This window comes from Lynx rufus, unplaced genomic scaffold, assembly GCF_022079265.1.
Source record: "Lynx rufus isolate CCGP_SWC_20201006 ecotype Redwood Valley unplaced genomic scaffold, mLynRuf1.p SCAF_13, whole genome shotgun sequence".
NCBI lineage: Eukaryota > Metazoa > Chordata > Mammalia > Carnivora > Felidae > Lynx > Lynx rufus.
In genome coordinates, this window is record NW_025814827.1 from 59,690,178 (window position 1) to 59,709,817 (window position 19,640).

The 19,640-nt window shown below is 37.1% G+C and overlaps 1 protein-coding gene across 2 annotated transcripts; it reads right to left on the reverse strand.

Annotated features, from left to right (window-relative positions):
- Nucleotides 1-6,970: 6,970 nt before the first annotated feature.
- On the reverse strand, nt 6,971-17,796 carry TRAPPC6B (trafficking protein particle complex subunit 6B). 2 transcript variants are annotated; one of them, XM_047075636.1, is made up of 6 exons: nt 17,446-17,796; nt 12,678-12,745; nt 11,584-11,701; nt 10,232-10,315; nt 8,104-8,197; nt 6,971-7,139 (listed from the first exon to the last, which is right to left on the reverse strand). In XM_047075636.1, the coding sequence occupies exons 1-6, from the start codon at nt 17,524-17,526 to the stop codon at nt 7,108-7,110; spliced, it is 477 nt and encodes a 158-aa protein (XP_046931592.1). In that variant the 5' UTR covers nt 17,527-17,796; the 3' UTR covers nt 6,971-7,107. The 2 variants fall into 2 exon arrangements, with proteins under 2 accessions (XP_046931592.1, XP_046931593.1); XM_047075637.1 differs by lacking the exon at nt 6,971-7,139 and adding an exon at nt 7,699-7,738.
- Between the last annotated feature and the right edge of the window lie 1,844 nt (nt 17,797-19,640).

Below are 19,640 nucleotides of genomic sequence, written 5' to 3' on the forward strand. Positions count from 1 at the left end.
CCCCCCAAAATCCATATATTAAAATCATAACCTTCAAAGTGATATTAGGAGGCAGGGTCTTTGGGAAGTGATTATTAGATTATCAGAACTCTGTCCTCATTATGCGATTAGTGCCCTTATAAAAAAGATCCCAGAGAGTTAGCTAGTGCCCTTCTGCCAAATAAGGACACAAGCAAAAACATCTGTGAACCAGGAAGCAGGTACTCACCAGACACTGAATCTCCTTGTCCCTTAATCTTGGCCTTCCCAGCCTCCAGAACTGTGGGAAATAAATTTCTGTTTCTTATAAGCCTATAGTATTCTGTTATAGTAGCCCAAATGGACTAAAGTTCTGATGACATCTCCAGTTACAAGGTTTGATTGCTAGACACAAGGACTCAAGCTGTGTCATTATGGTTAGTAGAAGCCACTGACTAAACACTTTATGCTGTCCTCATAGTTTGTCATTCATATGGTACACTTTTCTACTTTCTGCTCTTTAAAACAGGTATGCTACTCAGTAAGGGCCCTTGATGACTCTAAGATGAAGTCATGCAAAAGGATACTGAAATCTAAGCCACTTTCTAATTGCAAAAGGCTTATAAACCAAAACATTCTGTGTGATATTTTTATTCTTTATTTCCATATGTACACACAATAGGCACTGTGCTATTTACACAGATTATCTCAATGTTTACACCAATCTTATGATTTTATCCCTTTTAGCAGGTTTCTAACCTGGAGCCCATGAACTTGAAAAGGAAAAAAATTACATCTCTATTTTTACTATCCTCCTTTTACTTAGCATTTCCTTCAGTTATAAATATAGGAAACAAACCATAGTATCATTCATCAATACCTGTGACTTTGTTAGTTAGCATCAGAAGTCCTAGATGTTTCCATAACAAAGTGTAGTTGCAGATGTCTCAGAATATTCACACAGTAGTTCAGAATACAGTAGTTATAAAACCTGCCTTTAGATCATGTCTGACTGCAGATTTCCTGTCTATAGCTTCTGGTGCCAACTAACTATAGGCCTGGAAGCCAACACCAAACATTGTAGTTGTGTGTTCTCACTCTGGTTTCACAAATATCTGCATTACTTTCTGGTATTACCTAGGTATGATTGATCTATAAATGGAAGGACCTGAGCCACAAGACTACTTCAGTTTAAAGAGCACCCCACAGGCTCTTAGGCAAGCTAAACAACAGCTGTCATTCTGATGTCTTCACATAAAAATTAATTTTAATTTGTCTCTCTCTCTATATATATATATTTCTAAGTTTGTTTGTTTATTATCTTTGGTAATCTCTACACCCAACATGGGGCTCAAACTCACAATCAAGAGTCACATGTTCTTCTAAGCCAGCCAGGCACCCCTTGCCTCTATTTTAAATATATTGCCTTGTTTAACATAAAGCACATATATCGCATTTTTTTTAATGTTTACTTACTTTTGAGAGAGAGAGAGACAAAGCGCAAGCAGGGGAGGGGCAGAAAAAGAGGAAGACACAGAATCTGAAGCAGGCTCCATGCTCTGAGCTGTCAGCACAAAGGCCGACGCGGGGCTCGAACTCAAACTGTGAGATCATGACCTGAGCCGAAGTTGAGCACTTAACCAACTGAGCCACCCAGGTGCCCCTACATCACATTTTAAATACTTTGAAGTGCACCTGGGTGGCTCAGGTGGTTAAGCACCCAAGTCTTGACTTCAGCTCAGGTTATGATCTCACAGGCATAAGACTGAGCCCCACACCAGGCTCCACACTGAGCACGGAGCCTGCTTAGGATTCTTTCTCTCTGCCCCTCCCCTGTTTGTGCTCTCTCTCAAAAAAAATAATTTTTTGATAACATTATATCAGTACAATTGTTTCCTTTGTAGCCTTATGTATTTTATTTGTGCAGTAAAAACATCATGAGAAGGAGTTCATAAACATCAACACACTGCCAAATAGGAGTCCCTGGCCCCCAAAAGGTTAAAAAACAAACAAACCCTATATACTATGAGGAAATGAGTTTTCACCACTGTCCCATCCATCCCAAATATGGGTCCTGAGAGTTTTCCCCTTCAACATTCCTCCCAAGAACTCCTGCTACAGGGGCACCTGGATGGTTCAGTCGGTTAAGCATCCTACTCTTGATTTCAGCTCTGGTCATGATCTCAGTCTTAAGATTGAGGTCAGCCTCAGGTTCACAGTGAGTGTGGAGCCTGCTTAAGATTCTCTCCCTCTCCTTTTGCCCCTCCTCCACTTGTGTTCTCTCTCAAAAGATAGATAGATAGATAGATAGATAGATAGATAGATAGATAGATAGATAGATGAAATAAAGAACTGCTTGGTTATTATCCAAAAGGGGCAGTTTGAATGAGGCTCAGTACAACTTTGGGTGAGACTGGAGAAGTATTCCTTCTGCTAGCAGATCTATAACTGATAACCCATGGATTCCCCCTTTTGAAAGAGAAAACAACAGCTTACATTGTTCCTCAGCACAAATGGCTGAAATACTTCATGATCTGCATCACTGGCTTGACTTCCACATAGTAAACGATCTCTTCTCTGTGGCACTGGGCATCCTGATGTACAATAAATCCTCTTTCCAGATGGCACTCTCCATAATGTCTTTCTCCCTAACCAAAGACCTCTGCTAGTTAGCCCTCCTGACTTAGGGATTGTGGGATGATTACTTTAAAACTCAAATGATATAAAGCTAAAAGTAAAAATCTCCATTTATTATACAATTTACTTGTAACTTTCCAGTCTTTTTGATAGTATCATGTATATTTATACATTATATGCGCAGTATCCTGTAACAAACTTCTCTTAATACTAATTAACATTCATTTACATAAATATATGTTGATCTAGTTCCTCCCTTTCACCAGCAGCACAGTATTTCCTTGTATGCCAGTACCATAATTTAATCAAGTGTCATCAATGAACACTTAACTAGGGGCACCTGGGTAGCTCAACTGGTTGAGTGTCCAACTTTGGCTCAGGTCATGATCTCGCGGTTCATGGGTTCTAGCCCTATGTTGGGCTGACTGCTGTCAGCACAAATTCCACTTCAGATCCTCTGTCCCTCTCTGTCCCCACCCCCGCTTGCACTCTCTCAAAAATAAATAACACATTTAAAAAAAATGAACACTTAACTAGTGAAAATCCTTATACATACAAGTTTGCCTACTCATTTTTCCCAGCTTGAGATATATTTGACATATAACATTGTCTTTTAAGTGTAAGGTGTAGAGTGTGCTGGACTAATATGCATATATATTGCAAAATGATTACAATAGTGAACACATCCACCACTTACTCCAGTTAACAAAATGTTGTGTGTGTGGTGAGAACTCTTAAGATCTACTCTCTTAGCAACTTTTTTTTTTTTTTTTTTAAGTAGGCTTCAAGCTCAGTGCAAAGCCCAGCACAGGGCTTGAACTCATGACCCTGGAGATCAAGACCTGAGCTGAGATCAAGAACCAGATGGTTAACCAAGTGAGCCACCCAGGCATCCCCAGCAATTTTCAAGTATACAGTATTGTTAACTATAGTCACCATGTTATACATTACATCCCTAGAACTTATTCATCTTATAACAAGATTATACCCTTTGACCACATTTACCCTCATTTATTTTCTTAGGTTAAATTTATAGAAATGGAATTGCCACATTAAAGGATATCCGTGTTTTAAATTGATGTACTTTTTTTTTTTTTAATGTTTATTTATTTTTGCGAGAGAGAGACAGCACAAGAAGGGGAGGGGCAGAGAAAGGGAGACACAGAATCTGAAGCAGGCTCCAGGCTCTGAGCTGTCAGCACAGAGCCCAATGCAGGGCTCAAACACAGGAACTGGGAGATCATGACCTGAGCCAAAGTTGGACACTTAACTAAGCCACCCAGGTGCCCCATTGATGTGCTCTTTCAAAGGGCAGATATGCACTTATGGCAAATATGGTATGCACTATATTTTCCCCTATTTTAACATTTTAATAGTGTTTTCTGCCATGCAAATAGTTTTTAAAATTTTTGTCAACAGTTCTGTCTGCAGTAAAAAAAATTAAAACACATTAACATGAAATCTACCTTCTTAAATTTTTGTTTACAGTATTGTTAACTATATGCACATTGTTAATACAGATCTTAGAACTTTTTCATCTTGCATAAAACAAATCCTGTACTCCTTGAACAACTCCTAATTTCTCTTTCCCCAGCTCTGTCAACATGCTACTTTCTGCCTCTATGAATTTGACTACTTTGGGTACCTCGTAAAAGCAATAACCTTTTTTTTTTTTTGGTCATTCTGTGACTGGCTTATTTCAGTTAAGCATGTCCTTAAGGTTCATCCATGCTGGCATATGACAGGACTTTCTTCTTTTGGTTAAGGTTGAATGGTATTTCACTGAATGTATATACCATATTTTCTTTATCCATTCATCTGTTAAAGGGCAAGTTGTTTCTACCTCTTGGCTATTGTGAATAACACAAGAGACAGGAGAGTTCAAATCTCTCTTCAAGTTCTTGATTTCAATCTTCTGAATAGTCACAAGCAGGATTGCTGCATCATACAGCAGTTCCAGTTTTAGTTGTTAACGGAAATTTCATAGTATTTTCCATAGGAGTTATATCATTTTACATTCCCACTAACAGGGCACAAGGGTTCTAAATTCTCCACATCCTTGCAAAAAAATTTTTTTGGATAATGCCATCCTAAAAGGTGTGAGGTGATATTACAGTTTCAATTTGCACTGGTGATTACTGATACTGAGCATCTCTTTATATATGTGTTGGCCATTTGTGTATCTTCTTTGGAGAAATATGTTTAAGTCCTTTGTCCATTTTTTAATTGGGTTATTTTTTTGCTATTGAGCTGTAAGAGTTCCTTATATATTTTAGGTATTAACCCCTATAGATACATGGTTTGCAAATACTTTTCCCATTCGGTAGGCTACCTTTTCACTCTGTTTCCTTTATGTACAGCAGCTTTTATTTTTTTTTTTCAACGTTTATTTATTTTTGGGACAGAGAGAGACAGAGCACGAACGGGGGAGGGGCAGAGAGAGAGGGAGACACAGAATCGGAAACAGGCTCCAGGCTCTGAGCCATCAGCCCAGAGCCCGACGCGGGGCTCGAACTCCCGGACCGCGAGATCGTGACCTGGCTGAAGTCGGACGCTTAACCGACTGCGCCACCCAGGCGCCCCTACAGCAGCTTTTAAATTTGATGTTGTGCCATTTGTCTGTTTTTGCTTTTGTTGCTTGTTTTTGGTGTCAAATCCAAGAAAATATTGCCGAGACCAACATTATGAAGCTTTTCCTCTGTTCTACGAGTTTTTTGGTTTCAGGTCCTAAGTATCAGTCTATAATCCACTTTGAGTAAATTTTTATTATGGTATAAAGTAAGGATTCAATTTCATTTTCTTGCATGTGGATATCCAATTTTCCTAACAGCATTTGAAGAGGTTATTAATTTTTTTACTATTTTCCTTTATAACACTGTACATTTTTAAAAAAGTCCTTCTCTACAAGATGATAAAACTAGTATCTTCTTTAGTACTTTATGGTTTTATCATTTTACATGTAAACCTTTAAGTTCTTCTCTTCCCTCCCTTCCTGAGAGAAAAAGAAATTCAATTCTCCTATAATGTTTTTTTGTATAAACTAACTCTCTCCTTGCCTCAGCTAGAAGAGACTTCTTTTTGACAAGTAACAAAATACAGAACCAAAAGTGGATTGAACAATATAAGGAATTTATTATCCCATGTAACAAAAAGTCCAAAGGTAAAGCAGTTCCAGGATTGGTTAATTCAGAAGCACAATAAAGGTGCTTCCTATTGATGCATCCTGCTATCCTCAATGTGATGACTTTCATCTTCACGCTTGTCTTCTCTCGGTTATCAGATGGAAGAGGAGATGATAGACACACTAGATGAGCAATGACCCAACCCACTGAATAGACATTGTCCAATGAATGTTGGTGTGACTAAGCCAATTATCCACCCCTCTGCTCTTGGGAAATAGTAATTAGGGAATAAAAATAAGGATGTTAGAACCTTCACCAGTCCTTCCACACATGGGGAAAAAAGGTGAAAGTCAAAACTGTAACAGGAGTTAAGTATAAAATTCCTTCCTAAAATGCCTAATAGTCTTTGGCCCTGGAGTCACTGAATTCACATTTAAACTAATCTATATTACACTTTAATTACATTAATGGAGTTCTCAAGGACTGAATTCTATTAAAGTAAAATTAAGGACTAAATTCTGTTAAAGTAAAATGAACTTTTTTGCAATTTAGGCGGTTAGATACAGTATATATATGTATCACACACGTAATACACAATGTATATAATAAAATTTTCATAGGCATAAAAATTCTTAATAGAAATAAATTATAATAAAATAAAAAATGTTTAATTTAGTGTAGTTTGCTTTTCTTAAATAACTAAAATAAATTCATAAAGCAAAACTGAAATGTGCTCATTTTTACAGAAATGATTCTGATACATACTTTTTTAAATTAAAAAAAAGTTCGTAATGTTTTATTTATATTTTTGAGAGAGAGAAAGAGAGCATGTGTGCATGTGCTAGTGGGGGAGGGGCAGAGAGAGAGGGAGACACAGAAGCTGAAGCAGGCTCCAGGCTCCGAGCTGTGAGCACAGAGCCTAACGCAGGGCTTAACCTCATGAACCACGAGATCATGACCTGAGCCAAAGTCAGACACTTAACCAACTGAGCCAACCAAGCACCCCTGATGCATACTTTTCTTAATGCTAATTTATCAAACCCTGAGTTTTGCTTTTCTATCTGTGGTTAAATACATACCAGTCTGAGCAAATATGAATGTTTAAAATAAGGGTTCTAAATCTTGGGGTTTAGTTGTTTGAAATCAGGTTTTCATTCTGAATAGTTTCAGTAAAATCTATGTTATGGTAGAATGTGTCTTTATCTGCTTTAACTTGGTCTGTGTTAAATTAATAAAATACAATCTTACTCCTGTTTAAGAGTGCATCTTTCATTACATAAATTAGCAAATAGCTTATATCAATACAAATGTCCAACTACTTGAAATACTTTATACACGAATAATTTATCTCTTTACACTGTTGAAGCCTTGCCTTGCATTTCAGTATGTTTTAGAGCTTCTGTATCATCACCTGAAATTTACCTAAAAAAAGAAAAATGAAAATCATTCCTTGACTTAGGTACAAAGAAAACAAGCTTAAACATCAATTTTCTGTTCTATTAGAAAGTAGTTTCAATGGAGAAACCTGCTATGTCAAACAACTTTTCACACTTTTCACAATACTCAACAAAGCAAATTTCATTTTTATGAGGTGATTATTTGTTTTGTGAATAGATAGATGTCTGCTTCTCCTCTTTGTGATCCCTACCTTTTGGGTATTTCACTGCTAATTATCATTGTGAATAAAAAGGAAATACAATGATGCTCAAGTCAATTTTATTCTTGGTTGGTAGCTCTGGTGAAAATATCTTTGGAAAGGAGTTTAGCAGTAAAAGACTAGTTGGCTTTATATAGCTTTATATATAATAGATGTACTCTAGAAAACTTCAGTGTTTATTTTTGAGACAGAGAGAGAGAAAGAGAGAGAGCATGAGCAGGGGAGGGGCAGAGAGACAGGGACAGAGGACCCACGCTGACAGCAGAGAGCCCAATGTGGGGCTTGAACTCACGAATCACGAGATCATGACCTGAGCCGAAGTCGGACGCTTAACCGACTGAGCCACCCAGGTGCCCCTAGAAAACTTTTTAAAAAAGACATTTTCAATGCTATAGGGCAATTTGCTATCTTAAAAGAATAATGCAGAAATTTTTCCTTTAAAAGTTAAGAATCATCACTTAAGCTGTCTTATAAATTTGGACTACTTTAGCCTACTTTCTTAAATTGTTACCATTATGAATTTTAAAATCTTTGAATATGAATATAGGGATGCTACATATTACTACATTAAATGTTAAAACTGGTAAAAGTAAAACAAAATGGTTTTAGCATTTTAAATTTCCTCTAAGTTAACTCTAAGTTAACAAAAACAAACAAACAAAAACCACCAGACTTGAAAAATAATCACTAAAAATAATCACATTTTTAAGAAATGTGAATTCAACTTACAGGCAGGCATTGAAGACACTTCAGCCGTTACAATACTTTTTATCCCCAAGTTTGATAAGCCACCTCTGATTAAGCCACAGGTAAATGCCAAATACTGAAAGGAAGAAAATGTAAAGAATATTAAGGATTTACTAAGAAAGCAATGCTATTGATAAATATGACATTGAGTCAAGCCTTCCTATTAATAAGTCATTGCTGTTTAAAAAAAGGTAGTGGGGGGGCGCCTGGGTGGCTCAGTCGGTTAGGCAGCCGACTTCAGCTCAGGTCACGATCTCGCGGTCCGTGAGTTCGAGCCCCGCGTCGGGCTCTGGGCTGATGGCTCAGAGCCTGGAGCCTGCTTCCCATTCTGTGTCTCCCTCTCTCTCTGCCCCTCCCCCATTCATGCTCTGTCTCTCTCTGTCTCAAAAATAAATAAACGTTAAAAAAAAAAAAAAAAGGTAGTGGAAGAATTTTTTAAGTTATTGAAAATTATGATTGTTAAAACAAGTTCCCAGCTTCCTGGCAACTAAACCATGGACACGTGACTTGGGTGCTCCAGTCACAGACTCTGAATCTAGAATGAGTGAAAAAACAACCTGGAAACAGGTTAGAATTAGTTCTAAAGGCAGCAAACGTGGCTTGTGTCTCTTAGTGCAAAGGACTCTAACTAGACCCTGCCTGAGGAGTGACTTGGGCTGTCTTTCTGGCTGCCCTAACCTTCTACAGTTCTTGCCTGCTTTCTGAGCTTTCTCATCAATTCTGTATGTTTTTTTCCCCTATTCAATCAGAGTTGGTGTCTGCTTTCTACAACCAAGAATCTTGATTTGTTCAAGACTTACAGCCAATCTGCCATAACAAAGAATTATCCCATTCAGAATCTCAACAGTACCAATGTGGGAAACCCTGTCATATGGAAACAAAAAAAAAGGGAATGGGGCTGAGCTACAGCACAGAAAGCCAGATAAGAACAGGAACCAAAAAATAAATTGTCCAAGGAATTTTTGATTATGCACATGTTTGTACTGCATGACAGCCAATAACACAATATATCTATGAATAATATAGATAATGTTATAATTACATAAATGGGTACTGATCAGTAATTAAATCTGGAGTCATGAAATTTTGACCTGGAAAGGACTTTAGAGATTAATAATATAGGTACTATTATAACCAACTTTATTAATGTGGGAATTAAGGTCCAAAGGGAGTTATATAACTTATCCAATGTCACAAAACTGTAAATTGCATAGTTTAAAATTTAGATTTATTTGGTTCCAATTCCATGCTCTTTCCACTATAACTATAATGCTTTTGTTAGATAATTTATATACAGATAAATGTTTACAGATAAATAATAGCTCATACTGCCCCAGATATTTTAATCATCTCAAAAGAACCCTTACATTAAACTTGTCAGCTTTAATATATCTGCTGATCTACTTATTGATTCCTACCTGAGATTGAAAAACAAAAACTAGACAAAACACAGAAACACAGATATACTTAACACAAAAAACGTATTCTTAGAAACACGTTAATAACAGGGAAAAGTTTTTGTTTTAAGTTTATTTATTTATTTTGAGAGAGAGAGTGCACATGCAGGTGCGAGCAGGGGAGGGCAGAGAGAGCAGGAGAGAGAGAATCCTAAGCTAGCTCCGCACTGACAGCACGAAGCCCGATGCAGGGCTCAATCTCATGAACTGCGAAATCATGACCTGAGCCAAAATCAAGAGTCAGATGCTTAACCAAACTGAGCCACCCAGGCACCCCTCAAAAAATTTTTAATTAGCTAAAGGATATTATAAATATAAACTCAGGTGAGTAGTTTTGCACAGTTAATACCAGTTTTATAAGTTTGACTATCTTTTCTGATACACCTATGCTAAATTCAAGAATCTAACATTAATCTACATTTCAATGGCATTTTGTTATAGTCATCATTAGTTTCATTAGTCATCATAAGCCTACTCAGCTATTGGTTAATACAGATTATTTTAGTATGATGAACACCTGTCTCCTATTTCACAGAAAAGCATTTAAACAAGAAAAACAACAACTTTAAAACCTATTTTAAATTCAAAACTCTGTTGTGGTTGACATCATACTCTTCCCTATGAAAATCCCAATCTTCTATTCCAATAAATACCTTAGATGCATGTTCTAAATACTGTTTTCCTGCAGACATCTGAGTAAGCAGACGAAATTTGTTGTCCTGAAGTACATAGATGCCCTGTTTCAAAAACAGAAAAAACATCCAGAGTCAACGTATGCTGTAGTCCTTAAAAATTTTCTCCTCACAACAATTAAGAGTTTGTAAGTTATTAAAACTCTCCTTTCCATTGGTCAAATTTCTTTAAATGAAAGAGTTTTGCAGTGTGTAGGCTGAAGAATTGTTGAGAACTTTATAAAGCTAATATTTATTGAAAGATTTAAGATACTATAGATACAAAGATGCAAAAGATAGTTCCTACCCTTAAAGAACTCAAAGGAATCAGAAATACATGTCCAGGTGGAATTAACAGTTATATATTATTAGCTCATATCTAGAAAGCCAATAACCAAATTCACTTCCTCTCATTAGCATTTCAATACTTACAAGGTAACAGTAATATTGTTATATAAAAAAATGAAAAGTACTGGTAACTACTAGATACATTATTTTCATTTTCTAATATTTAATCAAAATGCCAAATCCACTCTAAAATATTTCCTTGAGTTTTATAAATCTATTTAAATGCATAATTTTCCATGCAATCTATTAAATTTTATCTATTATATTTTTTTTCTTAAAATTTTTTTTAATGTTTACTTATTTTTGAGAGAGACAGAGTGTGAGTCAGGGAGGGACATAGAGAGAGAGAGAGAGAGAAGGAGGGAGGAAGAGGGACAGGGAGAGAGACACACAGAATCCGAAGCAGACTCCAGGCTCTGAGATGTCAGCACAGAGCCTGATGTGGGGCTCGAACTCACAAACTGTGAGATCATGTCCCGAACTAAAGTCAGAGCTTAACCGACTGAGCCACCCAGGTGACCCAATCTATTAAATTTTATTTAACAAATTATTTTAATAGAAAAATGGCCAACAATGCAACAAATAATGCAAGAGTTACTTAAATATGCTCTATAAATTAGACATCAGAAATTACTCTAAAGACAAACATGATATATTTGTGGTTCTACATATAATCACCATTAAGTAATGATAACTAAGGAACCAAATCCTAAAACCTTTATCATTCTGACATTCTGCTACTTTTTAAAACTTAAGATAACATTTTTATTTGGGGGAAAGAAACAGCTATCATTACTGATAACTATCTATTTGTTCTTATACACTGTATCCTATTAGAGAAAAAAAATCATGATGTATTAATAACATGTAAGAGAAACATTTCAAAGTTGACTAGAAATTATTTTAAGTTTTATATAATAACTAAAATAGGACATTTATATTAAGTCAAAGGACTTTAAAAAATAGACCTTAATTTGCCTAAATACCTGATGATTTGTCCTTAGATTGTCGATTTGTTTCTTGAATACTGTAGTCCAAAAATCTTTACAAATGAACTTCATGATATCTAATTCATCCTTGAACCTGGCAGTATCTTTTGTAAACCTAAAAAGATCAACTAAAAGTAATCAGTATTTTTCCTCCAAAGAAAGCAGGAGGGTCACATTATTCACTAATTTTGAAATGCCAGAACAGCACTGAACATTTATTGATGGTCACAAAGTGATAAGCACCAAGCAAAGGAGATCTCATCTCAATTTACATTCTGTTATGCAATTACAGCATGAAAATTAGTCTAATAGCAAGCTGCAATTTTAAGTAAAATTAATTCTAGCACATTAAAAAAAAAAAAAGCTGGGCATAATCACGGTATTGTTATATAAAATATAACCAGAGTTCAGCTATTCAAATAATGAGAAAGGAATAAGACCTTAAGACTGGATCTATAAATTGAAAAATTAGTACATACATTAACATAGACTCTAAAGAATTTCCATCCCTTGCATTTAAACAAAAATCCATTTAGGTTAAAGAACCTACTAGACCTTAAGTAGAAAAGGCAGCAAGATTTTATTATTTATTTTAATAAGCTTTTAAAAAATGCTTATTTATTTTTGAGAGCGCAAGCAAGGAAGGGGCAGAGAAAGAGGGAGACAGAGAATCCCAAGCAGGCTCCAAGATATCAGCCCCGCACCCAATGCTGTCAGCCTAGCACCAACATGGGGCTTGAACCCACAAACTGTGAGATCATGACCTGAGCCAAAATCAAGAGTCAGACACTCAACCAACTGAGCCACCCAGGCACCCCAAAAATGCAACAAGATTTTAGATAGTACACCAAAGTTTTTAGGAAAAAAGTCTAAAATACAAATATATATTTTCTTCTGATATTAAAAGTTTTAACCGAGTTAAAATGGCATCAGAACTAAAGAGAAATTTCAATCTGTGAGTTAAAGAACACAGGATAAATAAAATTTAGAAATTAAAATTAAAGTACTTCAAATTTTATGCAATCTTTTGAAATGGATCATCTTTGTTTATAACCTACCTGGAAGAAAATTTTCAAATCCATACTGCTCACCTTTCTATCAATCCTTGTCCCACTCGAAACCCCATGTTTTCCAGCTTAGTAATACAGCGTCCATTTTCCTATTTTAAAAAATAATTGTTTTGAATATTTTTAGAATACCAAAATATCAGTATTCAAAAATTGTTTTTAAGATGTTGACTAAAAATATAAAAGTACTTATACTTTTTTTACTAAAATATTCTAAGAAAAAGTGAATTATAAGTTATATTTCAATTATCTTAGTACTAATCATTTCATAAGGCAATAAGGTAAACAGGGAACTGTTACTACTTCTCAGAAACGCCAAAGCCTCTGCCTAATTACTCCCTCTACACATTTTTTTTCCATTTTCAACTATTCTTCTCTCCTCAGTTATAGAAATGAAGTCAAAGTATCACCTTTCCACCAGTCACTCCCTTTGGGCAGTAATTAAATTCTATTGTTCCTGGCTTCAAAATGTCTCTTAGAGTCATCCAAGCTTTCCAGTCCTCAATGTGTCTTAGTTGATGATCCCACCATCCTATGTCAGAAATCATGCAATTGCTTTGTTTTTTCTTTGACAATCTCATCCAGTCTTCAGACTGTAAATACTACCGCTATGCTGAAGACTCTCAAAATCCTCTGGATCATCTACAAAGTTCTCTACAATCCAGATTTCTCTACCCCTCAGGTCTCAACTTTCTACTTTTCTTCACTCCCATGGGCTCTAGCTACAGTGTTCTTACTGTCCTTGAATATGCCAGGCATGCTCCCACCTCAGGGTTCCTGCATGGGCAACTCTTCTTCCAGATATCCACATGACCAATTCCCTTGCTTCAAGTCTTCACTCACATGTCACCATCTCATAAGGTCCATCCCCACCCCCCCCCCCCGCCGCCCCGCCCCGCCCCGCTTTTTCAGGTGTACAATATAATCATTCAATAATTCTAATAGATTACTCAGTGCTCACCACAATAAATATATTCTTAATCATCCTTATCTATTTCACCCATCCTCCCACCCACCCACATCAGTGAGGCTCTTTTTTACTATCTTCTTTAAAACTAAATTAATCCCCTTTGGAAATTCTCTATTCTGGTGATTCTCAGAGCATGCCCCAAGACCAGCAACATTAGCATCAAAAGCTGCAAATTCTGAAACCCAGTGTAATCTGTGTTTTAAAAAGCCCTCTAAAAGTAGGGTGCCTGGCTGGCTCAGTGGGTAGAGCATATGACTCTTGATCTCAGGGTTGTGAGTTCCAGCCCCACGTAGGTGATAACTGATGCCCTATCCCATTTCTCTGCTTAATTTGTCTCCAAAGAACTTCTTTCATCATTTAACATACTATATACTTTACTAATTTCACATTGTCTATGTCCCTCTATCCCCACCCTCTGCTAGAATACAGCTCCAAGATGGCATGGATATTTATATAATGGAGCCTGTTTCCACTTCTTAGTGGAAGTGGAAACTTCCATAGGCCTCATTATTTGCTCAACTTTTTTTTAAGGAACCATGTATTCTACTAATGAGGTTGTGACAACTAAATCTGTACTTTTATAGTACAGACTTCATGGGACAGAGCCATCTAGAGGTCCCACAGTTTCCTCAAATAAGGCATATTCAAAATGATATTATTTTAATGTCCTCATCCTGTGCTGCCTCTAAAATTCCTTAACTTCATTAAAAGAACCACTATTCATCTAGTTACCCCAACCAGAAAACTGCTATTTACTTTACCTCTTTATTCCCAACCTTCCACATGCACTGCAGTCCTATGAAGCCTATTATCTACATGCTTTCAAAATCCATCTCTCTCTATCCTTACTACTTAAGTTAGCCCTTCTCTTTTCCCTACTGGTTTCCAGTTAATGCCTTCCAAATTACCTCTTTGTCTCTAGTTTTTTCTTCCTTTGATTTACCTCCTATATTTCTGATATAGACTTTCTAAAAAACAAATCAGGTTATTTCTCTACTGAACCTTTTAACACCCTCTCCTCTTTCTTTAAAATAAAGTTCAACTCCTTAGCATGGCATTATGTGCCTTTCCTTAAATGATCCTGGTTAACCAGATTTACTAACAGCCATATATCCACAAACATCTCTCCTTCTTCCACTCTGAAATTTCTGCAGCAACTCCAGAGTTCCATGTGCATCCACTCCTTAGCACATGCTGTTCCACAGACTATACATCCTTTAAATTCAGTTCAAGTATCACATTCTCCCAAAAGCCTTCCTTGACACTCCTTTGGGTCCTATGCTGTCATAATGCTCTGCACACAAATATACTATCACAGTCATTCGTTTTTCTGTTATTCTCCAACTCATTTCAAAACATGTTCAGGTGAGAACAAACAAGCATGCTCAGGTAGAATAAGTAACCCATAAGTTTTGTGGAACAATACGTTTTTTGTAGAATCACCCAAGAGTATGCTGATTAGCAGGAACTATGTTTATGTAGACATTCTCAAATACTATGATCACATAAGCTTTTGAATTATGCCCTAGTAAATACCTCCTGATTTTGCTACTTGTTCATTCACTTTGGCATCTGTGAATGCTCACTAGTGGGTACCAAATTTTTAAAGAAAATTAAACTTGAGAATATTTTATTCTCTATTAACCTTTTAAAAAATCTATTCTCCATAAATTGGTAAATGTCCAATTATGCCATTTTTAAAAATTTAATTCCTCTCCAAGCATAGTTTGAAAATCATTGATTTGAAGGGTAAAAACTACTGGTTCTTTCCTTTATTTCACTTCAAAGTTTATTTATTTTATTTATTTAAGCAATCTCTACACCTAATGTGGGGCTCAAACCCAGAACCCGGAGATCAAAAGCCACGTGCTCCACCAACTGAGCCAGTCAGGCACCCCCCTTTATTTCACTTCAGAATTTAATGACTTCATCTCTGAAAAGGTATATAAAAACTACAGCTTAATGTCAGGATTACGTGTCTTTCTTTTACATTTATTATGAAAAATTTGAAATACACTCAAAGTAGAGACACTAACACAATGAACCGTCATACACCTAGATTCCAACATGGATTCTAGTCTTCACAGCCACCTATTTTTTTTTTTTTTTTTTTAACCAGGCTCCAAGCCCAAGTTTGAACTCAGGACCTTGAGATTAGGAATCACATACTGTATGGACTGAGCTAGCCAGGCACCTATGCTACGTAACTTTTAAAAATCCTTTTGGCTTATATGTACTTTCAATTCCTTACTATAAACAAAGTGCAATAAGCAAAGAAAAGTATTATTAGTTTATTCATTTATTTTTAAAGTAGTTTGTGTATTTGCTTATTTATTCATTTATTTTTAAAGTAGTTTATTTGCTTATTTATTTATTTATTTATTTATTTATTTATTTATTTATTATGTATTTAGCTTCACGCTCAGCACAGATCCACAGGGCTTGAACTCATGACCCAAGATTTTGTTTTAATGTTATTTTACTTATTTACTTATTTATTTATATACTTATTTTATTTCATTTTTTGAGAGAGAGAGAATGCATGAGCAGAGGAGAGGAGCAGAGGGAGACAGAGAAAATCCCAAGCAGGCTCCACGCTGAGCTTTCACTCCTATACTTAACTGAGTCCTTGAGATTCTACCTCCTATTTTACAAACCATTCTCTCTTCTTCTGTCTTAATTCAGATCTTCATCATCTCCTGCCTGGACCCCTGAATTAACAACTCTTCTCACTACAAAGATCCTCTCTCTCTAACCTAAACACGGGATTATCTTCCTAAAATGCAAATGGACCATGTCTTTCCCCTCTTTAAAAATTCTCCACGGAGAAGGTCAAATTCTTTAATCATACAGAACTCTTTCCAGCTTCAGCTTTTAACACTTCTCACTCTCCAATCATTCAATTTAGTCACAGTGAAATATTTAAGCATAAATACACCACACTCTTTCATACATCTGTGCCTTTACTTTTGCCCACTTTCCACCCATCTTTATCAGCAGCATTATACAAAGAGCTTCTGACTTGAGCATGACTTAGGAATATCTCATTTTTAATAATCATTACAACTCCATGATTCTATTCCTAATTACTACCCAATACATTAATTATTCATTGAACCCCTATTCCCCAGTAACTATGATCTTATCTAGCACAGTGTCAGGCTCACAATACACCTGATAAATATTTTCTGAATGAATCAGTGAATGAATGAGGATTCCCACATATTAGAGGTAACCTCCAGGAAAATGGAGTCACTGTTTCGTTCATTACTATACTCCCAACACACAAAACCACCTCTGACACATAAGGGCACTAGATAACATTTTTTAAAATTAAATTTGTTTCCTAATTATAGTAACGCCTGCAAACTTTCCTTTAATCTTAAATCTCATTAGCCTTCTGTCTTCGAGAAGCGTGAATACTGAGGGTTACGGAGAGGGGATAGGGGTTGATTCTCAAGTATGTCCAGTGGTAGTGCTGGAAGTGACAGAATTAAGCAGGGGTGCCAAAATCAGCGTTGCAATGAACCCTGCCATAAATCATGGTAGCAACAAGGCTAAAAGTAAGAAATTTTGTGACCTGCAGGAATCAGATATGGGCCTGGACCCAAAAAAAGTGTCAAACAGAAAATGCGAAAGAGAAGAGGATTAAAGACTGAAGACAGCTCACAGGTTCTAGTCTTAGGATACTTGGAGGTGGACCAGTTTGTCTACACTTCGGGAGGTTTTGGGTGGCGATAGGACAGGGATTGAAGGAAAGAACTGAGAAGAAACAAAAAGTGTCACCGCGAAAGGACCTCAAGGGCCTGTGGGAGAACTCACCACCTCCCCCTGCTCCGCGGACTTGTACACTCCAGAAACCATCTCGTTATGTAGAAGCAAAAACAACGCCTCGTCCGCCATTTCCTGCTTATTCTTCCAAGCGCAGAGTTTAGGCTCCCGTTTCGGCCGGGCTCAAGGGTTCCGGCTAGCGCCTGAGCGATTTGCACTGTGGCGCCGCAGCTCCTTCAGTCCACAGCCGGTCCCTGGTTGCTAGGAGACCAGGAATTCGCTCCGTTTCCCCAAGGCTGCTACAAGAGTGAGGCCGGTACCGGGGCGAGCCCACCCCAGGGCCAACAAGCCCTCAGGCCCAACGACGGAATCTGACAGCAGCCGGAACCAAACGGAGTCAGCGGAGACCCTATCCGGCCCCTGGGCGGGGGGCGAAAATCAACTTCCGGTCCCCTCTACCCCGGCATTCCGCCAGCTCTATGATCACCGAGTTCCTTTTCCGTGCTGAACTCCTCGCGTCCCCATAGGGTAAAGGTTCCTCCTCCAGACGATATTGGAGGCGGGGGAGAGAGGGAGCAGCATAAAATAAAACAAAAGGAGCTCCCGCTGCCGTCCGTGTGTTACCTAGCTATGTGTTAGAACTGACAATTAGCTTCATCAAAAGCTTTTATTTTTGCCACATGTTCAATAGGGAGAAAAGTTGTAAAAAAAAATGAATAAATCATTTTTTCAGGCTATAAAGTTTAGACATATTGAGAAATTAGCCCAATCCATTGTGGATTAAGCCTGGGTATGCAAAAAGATTTAGAGTCATTATGGCCACAAGGAAGTTTACTGGGAGTGGGGTATAAGGGTCAAACGGGATGAAGTAAGAAAAGAACAGGACGTACTTGAAACAAAATACAGGGGCACCTGGGTGGCTCAGTTGGCTAGTGGGACTTCAGCTCAGGTCATGATCTTGTGGTTCCAGACTCTGTACCGGACAGCTCAGAGCCAGCAGCCTGCTTCTGATTCTGTGTCTCTCTCCTGTCCCTCCTCAGCTTATGCTCTCTGTCTCTCTCTCAAAAGAAATAAAAATTAAAAAAAGAAGAGAAGGAGGAAGAAGAAAAAAAAAGCAACTTCACTGTGAGAAGTAGTTCATAAGAATCTACGGCAGATGTGGGAATTAACTACTACACAGATGCAAATACATAGCTAGATCATGTGCACCTCTTAAATTTTGGCAAATTCTGGCTTAAAAGTGTTGCTTAGCCTGTGATTGTTTCTTTACTTAGTAATTCACAAGGAAGATTTTTTCCCCCAATTAATGTTTCCCCCAAATTAACATACTGAGTTTTCTCAAGTTGTTAACAATAACCTCTCAATTCTCCATATTCTTCCACAGATATTTAAGATTATGTTCCATAATTACAATTATGGCAGCTTTTTTCTTTCCTTCTTTCTTTCTTTTTTTTTTTTTTTAAGTAGTCTTTATGCCCAGTCCAAAGCCCAGCACAGGGCTTGAACTCAGGACCCTGAGATCAAGACCTGAGCTGAGATCAAGTCAGAAGCCTAACTGACTGAGTGACCCAGGTGCCCCTGGATCAGTTTTTAGAGCATCACATAAAAATTCCACCTAAGCCTTTGAAAACACTGTTAGAAAGAAAACCACAGGGCCAAAATGGAGTCATTTATGTTAGGCCCCTCACCAAACTGGAGCTTACCTCCACCAGAAATGTAGTCTTAACTGGTCAGTTACGAATATTTCTGGCCAGCACCAACAAGGTAATCTGTCACAGAGGCCCTCTCTAACCCCCAAAGATAGATGTAGTAAGCCACTTTATAAGCCCTTTTGTCCCCAAAGGAAGGTGACCTCACTTCAAATAATCCTTTTTTTGTTTATGACTTCCTTGTCCTACCTCTAAAAATCTTTCCCTTTTTGTAGCCTTTTGGAGCTCCCCCTCTGCTTGCTAGATGGGATGCTGCCCAATTCATGAATCAATTAATAAAGCTAATTAGATCTTTAAAATTTATTGTTTAGTTTTTGTTATTTAACAATAGTAGTGAATTTCGAAGATTATTTTGCAACCATAATCTTACTTTTTCCAGCACTAATATTTCCATATATGAAATCAGGTCCCTTATGTCCTGACTGCATTCTCCCTTCATCACCACCATCAATTGTTGAATTGTCTAGAATCCTAGTAATAGGTCCTATGGAAGTAGGAACAGATCCTATGTTTTTGGTTGCCTCTAAAAGCATTTTC

Bases quoted from the DNA above. Each gene is read 5' to 3' on its own strand.
- TRAPPC6B (XM_047075636.1), bottom strand. From the start codon at position 17,526: ATGGCGGACGAGGCGTTGTTTTTGCTTCTACATAACGAGATGGTTTCT. The intron at 10,316-11,583 runs GTATTTAGGCAA...TTTTTGAAACAG, and splicing joins ATCTAAGGACAAATCATCAG to GGCATCTATGTACTTCAGGA. The intron at 8,198-10,231 runs GTATTTATTGGA...TCTTCCTTTCAG, and splicing joins ATTTAGAACATGCATCTAAG to TATTTGGCATTTACCTGTGG.